This window comes from Citrus clementina, unplaced genomic scaffold, assembly GCF_000493195.1.
Source record: "Citrus clementina cultivar Clemenules unplaced genomic scaffold, Citrus_clementina_v1.0 scaffold_3, whole genome shotgun sequence".
Taxonomy (NCBI): Eukaryota; Viridiplantae; Streptophyta; class Magnoliopsida; order Sapindales; family Rutaceae; genus Citrus; species Citrus x clementina.
In genome coordinates this window covers 10,147,754-10,157,271 of record NW_006262339.1, presented here as the reverse complement: position 1 = coordinate 10,157,271, position 9,518 = coordinate 10,147,754, and the positions used below count along the sequence as shown (strand labels likewise).

At 32.6% G+C, this 9,518-nt stretch overlaps 1 protein-coding gene across 2 annotated transcripts; it reads right to left on the bottom strand.

Annotated features, from left to right (window-relative positions):
• Positions 1 to 2,898: 2,898 nt before the first annotated feature.
• On the bottom strand, positions 2,899 to 8,366 carry LOC18045768. Of its 2 annotated transcripts, XR_002906350.1 has the most exons (7): positions 7,874 to 8,366; positions 6,830 to 6,900; positions 6,662 to 6,734; positions 6,412 to 6,477; positions 5,918 to 6,008; positions 3,361 to 3,452; positions 2,899 to 3,211 (listed from the first exon to the last, which is right to left on the bottom strand). XR_002906350.1 is itself a non-coding variant. In XM_006440934.2 (5 exons), the coding sequence occupies exons 2-5, from the start codon at positions 6,859 to 6,861 to the stop codon at positions 5,922 to 5,924; spliced, it is 258 nt and encodes an 85-aa protein (XP_006440997.1). In that variant the 5' UTR covers positions 6,862 to 6,900; positions 7,874 to 8,361; the 3' UTR covers positions 5,724 to 5,921. The 2 variants fall into 2 exon arrangements, 1 of the variants encoding a protein (XP_006440997.1); XM_006440934.2 differs by lacking the exons at positions 2,899 to 3,211; positions 3,361 to 3,452 and having other exon boundaries at positions 5,724 to 6,008; positions 7,874 to 8,361.
• Between the last annotated feature and the right edge of the window lie 1,152 nt (positions 8,367 to 9,518).

Here is a 9,518-nt window from a genome sequence, read left to right as displayed (position 1 = left end):
ACATTTTTTGAGAAAATAAAATATAATCAGTGCACTGTCACATTATATGCTTGACTTTACTAAATATTTATAAATTTACCAACAATCAAACACATAATATTTAATGTAAGAAGACTTACAAATACTCAATGAAAGGCCGATTTTTTCTTAAAATTTCATTTTGTTGATTCATGTCATCATTCTCCTTGAAATCATCCACATTTTTAGCCACTTTCAAGGTAACCACAAGAACTTGTACATGAAGCTATTAGAACAACAAGGGGAGAAAAAGAAAAATGTTTAGTTGAAACTACCAGGATCAAATTTATTCATGACGTTTACTCATTTTCAAGTTTCAACAATTTTATGCAGTCATTTAAAAAAAAGACAATTCTGAACCAACTTGAAGATGACTATATATGAAACAAAGCTTCTACAATCACTTAAAATGCGGACATTCGTATCTAAACATGACTCATATATAATATGCTAAGTAAAAAGCTATATTGAAAAATATCTATCCATCAAAACGTTTCACAGCTATAAGCACATTTTTTTTTTTGGCTGAATTTAACAGTAGTAAAAGACACTTGAAATAATCAGAACATTCCATAAGAAATGTCCAAAGATCATAAGTTTTGGATCTTGTAATAATATTTTACAAATAAACATTTCAATCCAAAATTCAATCCCCCCAAGCAAGAATTAGGAACACCTTTCCAGGAACAGAAAGGTATTGCCAACGCACTTGAACAGAAGTTTACGCAATGGCGGGTGTGGCTTTCTCTTTTGCAATTAATTAATTAGGGATTGAATTTTGTCTGTGTATTTTATTATTCTTTTAATAGGCAAACCCCCATTTTAATTTTAAATCGGTAAAATTTTACTTTTAAAACAATATTTAACTGGGTTGTAACCAGTTATATGTAATTTAATTTTTTTTATTAAATTCTAATTATTGTGAATCATTGATTTAATCTAACGGCACACAATAATCACGGTATTGACTTCGTGATTTTAATTACAGCATCATAAAATTTTCCATATAATGAGATTAATTTACCTGAATAAAAATAATAAAAAAGCCAAATGTGGGGACACTTTTCATGATTTGATCATTTCAAAGGTTAGAATTTATTATGATGTTTTCTGAGAATATATCCTGTTGTTTAGAGTGTTAATTAATTTTATAAGAAGAACTGGGTTGATCATAGGGATGGCAATGGGCGGGGTGGGGGTGGGGATGCCTACCCCATTCCCCACCCCATTAAAATTTTTACCTCCATTCCCCACCCCATTCCCCAATAAATTTAGTGGGTTGGGGATGGGAATCCCCATGTGGGGAATGATTCCCCCATCCCCACCTCATTCCTCATTTACTTATTTTATAGTATATATAAAAATATGATTTCAGTAAATTAAAAATTAGAGACTTAAAATAAAATCATTACCATATTATAAAGTATTTAAATTTTTTTACAAAATCTCCAAAAATTTGAAATAATATCTTAAAATGATATTAAAAATAAAAAATATTAGAAAGACCAGTATCTTAAAAGAGAAAAGAAAATATAATAATGTTTTAAAGTTGAAAAATATTGTAAGATTTTCTTTTATTCATATTCTATTTATATTACATAAAAATTAAAAAAATTATTAATTGACATTATATTTGATAAAATAAAAATTATTAAATAAGAATTAAAAACATATTTATATATAATGGGGATTGGGGTGGGGGTGGGGTGGGGAGTGCAATACCAAACCCCACCCCGTTAACAATTTGGGGGTTACTTTTCTCCCACTCCCCACCCATTCTCCAAAAATTATTAAAAAAATTTTCCATTTGGGGTGAGGCTCCATGGGGCCCCAAACCCGTGGAGGATTTTGCCATCCCTAGTTCATCATTAATGATGTAAAAAAAATTTATATGGTAACACAACACTACATTATCCCGATGTAAAGTAAATGGCAATAATTTTTTTTTTTAAATCCATATTAACTTGTAAGCAACAAGTAAGCATAACAATAACATTATGTATAGTAACTACATTACGACGAATTAGTTGTTTTCAAATTGCTAACCACCCAAGTCTAAATTTTCAGGAAGATAAGGAACCATCCATTTACCTTTAAAAAAAAAAAAATTGTTTCCTCCCACATTTTTATTGGATTACAAAAACTTTATGAAAAATATTACACCACTAACTTCATCTAAATCAGGCAAAAGTGGAAGCGGATCATTCTCACAATTTTTTTTTAACAAATATGAAGAATTTTTTAAATATGTTTCGATTATTTCCTTATTTTTTTAAACAAACTTTGGAAATCAATTTTTTTTAAAAAATTAATCGTATTTTTCATATATAAATTAAATGGTATTAAACACGCACTTGGAAAATTCCTATCAGAGTTGGCAAAAGAGCCCAACAGTCTATTAATTCTTATGTTATCTTACGTGGCAGTTACAAATAATGAGTTGAGACTTAAATACTGGATCCTTAATATTACATACGGACTATATTACCAACTTCATGTAAATAAGTATCCTTATTGTAATTAATCCTTGGATTATCAATTGTATTCAGTTTTGAATCACAATCATGCGTTGCATGCCTGTGTGTCTATAACTAAATAGCGAGAGAAAATTAGAATTCAAATGTTGTAGAAAAAGAAATTTAGGAGTTATAATTAAGAAGGTCGTATATGTAGGTGAAGCAAGTAAGAAAGATTGATTAACTCATTCAGTCCTTTTAGTTTTAATCATGCGCGGTGGTTAACAAGTAGTAAGAATGTTGATTCACAAATGTGGCGAAAACCTTCCAAATGCCAACAACATATTAGTTAATAGAGTGATAGAGCAAGAAAATGAAAGAGACCGAAATCACAACTTTTTTTTTTTAAAAAAAAAAAAGAATAATAATAATGGTTTAGAGCATTCAAGCAAATTGACTGTTACACATAGCAATAATGAAGCAGAAGTGAATGCCTTTATTTGTTTTTTTTTTATTATTATTATTATGATCAGCTCATCGGCGGCACGCAGTTCAGCATTTGAAAGTGCATTCACAAATATTGTTGGGGCCTCCGAACCTGCAACTTGCGAACAGAAGGTTGTTTCCATATTTGTCATGACACGGGCCAACACGAGTGTTACAATTATTGTCGCCGCAGGCCCCATTTGTTTTCAAATCCTCCCTACACTGAGCATTCGCCATCATCACCCCATTTTCTGCATTCAAAAACACATAATACAACATATACATCATAAATATATCCAGTAATTTTGAAATCCAAACACGTGCTGCCATGAAAATCTCCTATTTAATTGACATAAACGAACATATAGTATATAATGTTGAAGTAGAGAACGGGATTCACCTGAAGTGACGAAGAGAAGAAGAACCAAAAGGAAGGCAAGTGTTGGGAATCTTTTCATGATTAGATTTCAAGAGGATAGGAATTCTGAATTTCTGAAATTGAGATTGTGTGGGAATAATGTTCTTTAGAGTGTTAATTTATAGGAAGAAATGGGTTGACCAGTAATAGGTTAAATAAATTTTATATGGTAACACTACACAATTTTACAAATGATGTTTTTGTTTCCAAATTTGCGTATATTTGTGTAAATAAAAACCGTCCTTATATGCACATATTCTTTGCGAGAAATCTTTACGACCTCTACCGCTTTGCCTCTAATTTCATATAAATTAGGCAATAAAAATCTTAGAAGAAGAAAGAAATCCTTTGTAGATTTTTTTTTTCCTTTGTATACATGTTATAAATATGATCATACCTTGTCAATTCAATAATAAAAGTATTTCCTTATGTTAGCGATTTTCTTTCATTATTTAGGGATTTTCATATCACCCTTTTAAGAGAATATCACTTCCCTCTTCCTCTCCCCTCTTTGTTGTCAGCCCTAGTTATGTATATGTTGAAAATTTTCTATTATAATTTTAAATTTCTTTTAAAATTATGAATAGTATGTATGCAGATAAAATACCACATAATTTGTGCAAACTTCTTTAATATTTTTATTCTTTTAGGCTCCATCTAAAATGCACCCATTACATTAGAACTGACTAGCAAAATAAGTCATCGAGTCATGTTCATTTCATGTCAAATTTAGACCGACCCAAACATGACCCATTTAATAATCTTATCAAAATATTAAAACCCTTACTCGACACAGAAAATAAACGAATTACCTAATAACTCGCTTAATATTTATATATTTAATAAAATTTACGTCAAATATTTGCTCAATGTCACACACACACACATACACACACGTCCAATATTCGAATTTTAATAACAAGAATATAAAATATAATTTTCATTGATCAAATAAATGGGTTAAGAACTTTTACCTTAATCGAACATGAAAAAAAAAAATCGTGTCAACTCAGACTCAACTCATTTAATAATCATGTCGAATTTGATGATCTATATCTATTTATTCGTGTCATATTTGTGTCGAATAATTAAGTCATATTTACCAGTTCTACATTATACTATGACCATTTTTTTATCATTTTTGAAAGTAGCCATTGGATGAGATAGAATAAATCTAATGATGTGAAAGACGACACATATACAGCTAGATAAACCGGTCAAATATGTAAAGAAATGTTAAGCATTTTTATATCAAGTCTTAGGTAAAATCTACATTATAGATTAGGAATCAACTCAATAGTCATCAACGGCAATATTTAAATGGGATGTTACTAAAGGAAACAGGATGGTTTCACTTCGTTTGCCTTCATAGCAAATCGAAACCCAAACCAAATTTCATTTATCTAGTAACCATAATAAATGAGGTGAAAAAATATTCATGAATCAAATGATTTATGAGAAACAAAACACTTGACATTACAAGCAATTTGTATGTTGGATTAGACATGAAAGATGCTGCAGCAATGTTATTGTCAATAACAACAGGAAAATGTCTTTATATTGATCACAATAATTAAAATTACAAAATAAATAATGAGACTTTCTTTATCGTTATGCACACATTGGGTAGGAATAAGAATTCATCTTTAGAAACCAGCCTGAAAGAAGAGGAAATCTAAGTACTTATAAGCCCATCGATGTTCACATGAAGGAGGAGCCCAAATGCTTACAAGTCCACTAATGCCTACAGGGTAGAAAGAGCTCAAATATTTATAAGCTCAACGATGCACGCAGCAGTTCATATCCCAGCTAGATGACACACCAAGGTCACAAGGTCAGGACCAACCGTAGCAAATTTCCTCCCCAAAAAATGAACTCACTCCAATACCAATTGTTATTTACATATTAAGTAGGGTAGCCTGACTGCACATCATTATTCCAAAACCAAACCACATCCATTGGATTAAAGTAATTAAAATCTGACAACTAGACCGGATATGGACAAAAAGTGGGACAAAAAGTGAGGTATTGTACCCAAGGGCCACTGTAACTAGACCTATTTTTTATTTTTCATATGTAAAACCTTTATTCATCATCTTCTTTAGAAATTATACAACATATATCACATTGCCTTCATTTTATAAGTAAAGTGAATTTCCTTGGAGGTCGCTCCAGCAAGATGTATCACTAGGATTCTTAGTTCTTTAATCACTAGGATTATTCCAATTGAAAAAAATATAACATCTAGAATTTTTACATATATCATAAGAACAAATGAGATAAATTATATGTTAATAATGTTTTTAGTTTCACAAAAAATAAAAATGATGAAGACAAACCCACCATGACTAGAAAAAGTAACATTAAGCCAAAAATCGAAACTCTACACGTCATGTCTCAATTGCTCGCTTCCCAGAACTACAGTATTTGTATTCTATTCTATCGAAAGTTTTAAGAAAATAAAATTTGTACCATACGCTCAATTTGACTAGAATGATTAACAGATATTTGAGATGAGATTAAGAATAAAAAATTTCACATTCTCACTGTTGATCATTGCTCGGTAAACACAGTAAAGAAGCAGAGTTTCCAGCTTCACCATCATCTGAAGCATTAGCACTTCCTTCATTCTGAGCAGAAAAAAAGAATAATTCACATTAGGCGAACAAAACTACTAGATTGACAATCAACTCCTCGCAGAAATTTGAACATTCAAGCAAAACCATCAAAAATTGCCAAAAACATGGACCACAATAGAACAAAGAAATCCTTTTAACTCGTCCAAATTGATTTTGTACCGATTGTGAACAACAGATAGCTATATGAAAAGATGTGCCAACCTTGGTATACAAGTAGCCCTCCAATTATTTCAACTAGGTTGGTCTAAGCTCAATTTAACTAAGTTATCCATGGTGACTAACTTAAATCCAAAAGTGAGAAAGCAAAACCGCCAGGTCTTGATATCAGAAAATAGTTTAAAAACGAAACCAAAGATAAGTTTGTTCCTAATCTCTCAACACAGTGCAAGCATACCTTTTTAGTTAGACCGTGTGCAGTCATAAGCTCATAAAATTTACGCATAAGCATCTCCTCCTCAACCTGCAAATCATCATAAAACATGATATTTCAGCTAAAAGAGTAAATGAACACGAGTTGTATGAATATTACAGCTCCATAGCTTAAAAGTTCTGTTACCACATGTAAATTAACAATTACCAATTTTTCACTGGATTTTTTAAGACCACTTAACGTTAGCAAGATATTCCCAAAAAAAAAAAAGAACCTGAAGTTTATGCAATTCATGAGACATTGATCGGTGGATCTCGGTAAGAAGCTCATTCTGTTTCTCCAAATGCCTGCACGCACAAAATGTAAAACCAAATTTAATCCATAATATCCCACAAACACAAAATAACTTCAATTACGAAACGCATCGTTCCAGTGGACTTACTTGAACATCTCTCCAGTGCAACGCGGATCCATATTATACAATAACAAATCTTTCCGTTGATGTGGAACAAACTGCACAGAAATAAAAGCATATAAGATTGTGCAAAATAATCATTAGCAAACAATACAAAGAATTGCAACTTAATGCTACACCAGCGAACTGATCCCCATATCTAAACTAATCCTAATAAGGTAAAGTATAATTTTACATAAAAACACGCATGATGGATGAAAAATTAAACATCTTACTTAATTGAAACCTAATAGCCAGCTCACAGAGAAAGTGATACTAAAAACTCTATCAATTAGCAACAAAATCTTAGCCAAATACGGGAAATCGATTTAACACAAGGATGTTTGTAAGCGCATAAATAAATCAATTTACAAGTGAAAAGAAACAATCTTTATCTTTTTCACAATCTTTATGATATGTTCGCAATGAACGCACCAAAATTTATTAAAAAAATAACTATTATAATTAAATTTTACTTAATCATATTTAATTTAAATACTAACTGAATAATTACCTAAGATAACAAGCTTGGCTCTTTGCAGGCGAGGCTTCTTGGAAATTGGGGGTCATTAATGGTTTACAGCAGTGGTGGTTGTGGTGAGAACACAGAGACGAGACAGGGGTTTCGTGTTTTTGGAGCTAAAATTTGGGTGTTCCCGTTCGATTGGGTTCACATTTCAGAAGGTTCGGATTGAAAATTCGGGTCTAAATTTTGGTTTGGACCCAATTTAGGTTACAACAGTTTAATTTTCCAAAACTTCGCCAGCAGCCAGCCACCTATAATTCCAAAATCTCAAATCCCAGCCCAGATCAATGTAGAATAAAACAAATATCAACTACCAAGCATCCTCAACATTTCAACAAGTCTTTAAAAGTTAAGAAACTTATATCCAAAATAAGAACAGCCAATGCCATTATATAAAAAATACATATGTATTGCCTATGATCCCAGAAAACATACTGAATTAAATTAACAATATCTCCCCTGTCCTATTCATCACCAAATCGCAAACAAAACCTTAACGTCATTACCTTGTGCGGCTGCGGCCAGCGAACGAAGGAAGCAGCGAGCCAGCGGCAGCAGCAGCTGGATCGGAACTGACAGCAGTGCGCCTGAACGGAACTGACAGCAGCTCGATGAACGGCTAGAAGCTGCAATGCCGGGGCACATAAACGGAACCGACAGCGGCGGCGTCGTGTGGATGTCTGTGAGTGAGACTGTGGTGTGCTGGGCCTGGGGTTGTGACTTGTGCGTGCAGCGTGTCTTTGTGAAGCGCGAAGGCGATTGCGTTTAGAAGAGGAATTTGGGATTTAGGGATTTTGATCGATTTTGCCGTACCGTCCTCTCTCTCTCTCTCTATAATTTTTTGTTTTTTAAATCTAAGCATTGGGTTTCTATTTCGAATCGGGTTGAAATTAAACCGAATGGGTTCTCAATGTAAACCCGTTTAGATTTTAAAATGTTAAATCCAATCAAATTCGAAATAAATGTTAAAATTGGTTCAGTTTGGCTGGGTTTAACTCAATCCAAACACCCCCCCTACAGCGATGCGGAAACTGATTTTTAATGGGTAATTTTTAAAAACCTCCCCTGAGGTTCGAAGCTGTTGCAAGTAGATGGTTAAAATCGTTTTATTTGTAAAAGACCCCTTACGTTTTAGTTCCGTTTGATTATCGTTTGACTAATTAGGGGCATTATTGACATTTTATGTTGTCGTCAAAAAGTTGCCGTTCTTCGCGAAAGCAGAAGAGAGAAGTCGTTCTTCGCGAAAGCAGAAGTAACCATCCCTGTCCTGAGGCAAGGCATTGGAGTTGGAAACTGAGTTCTGGAAAATCAACAACTGAGAATGCTTTCTTTAGAGGATCATAAATTGCATTCTTGGTTTCACCGGAGAATTCACCCAAGAAAAACAGCAAAGGCGACGGAGCTTGATCTTGTTGTAGTTGACAAGGCTGACCCATGGCTGCTTTAAGTGGATGTAAGTCAAGTAACAAAGACAATTTTTGAAGTTTTGGCTGGTTGATGTGCGGAAATGCGATATTCAAAGCCAAAAGAAAGAAGGAAATTTCACAAGAATTTCTTTCCTGATTTGTTTTGTTCTTTTGTATCTTGTTTCCTTTTTTGTTTTGGTTTCCGGATCAGATGTAATTTTTCGAAAAATTTATGGCTGATATTCATCTCTTCCTCCTAACGCCCCCGTGGTGTTGTTGACTACCCCTTCCATTGACCCGCAAGCACCAATCTCAAGATGTTGTTGGAGTTGCCCAAGAGAGAAAAGGAACTTTTTGATAAAACGGTAACTTTTTTATGACAATATAAAATGTCAATAATGCCCCTAATTAGTCAAACGGTAATCAAACGGAACTAAAACGTAAGGGGTCTTTTACAAATAAAATAATTTTGGCCATCTACTTGCAACAGCTTCGAACCTCAAGGGAGGTTTTTAAAAATTACCCGATTTTTAATTAGTTTTTTTAAAAAAAAACGTGCCTTTAAAATTTCTTTTTAAAGAAAACGTGCCTTTAAATTAAATAAAAAAAAGACGTGAATTTTGTACAGCATGTCTATCTTAGATTTTTAATCATTCGCATACTCATAATAGTTAAATAATATTAAAAAATATAAAATAAAATCAATTATCTGATTTTCTTTATAACAGATTCTTTCTATAATTTC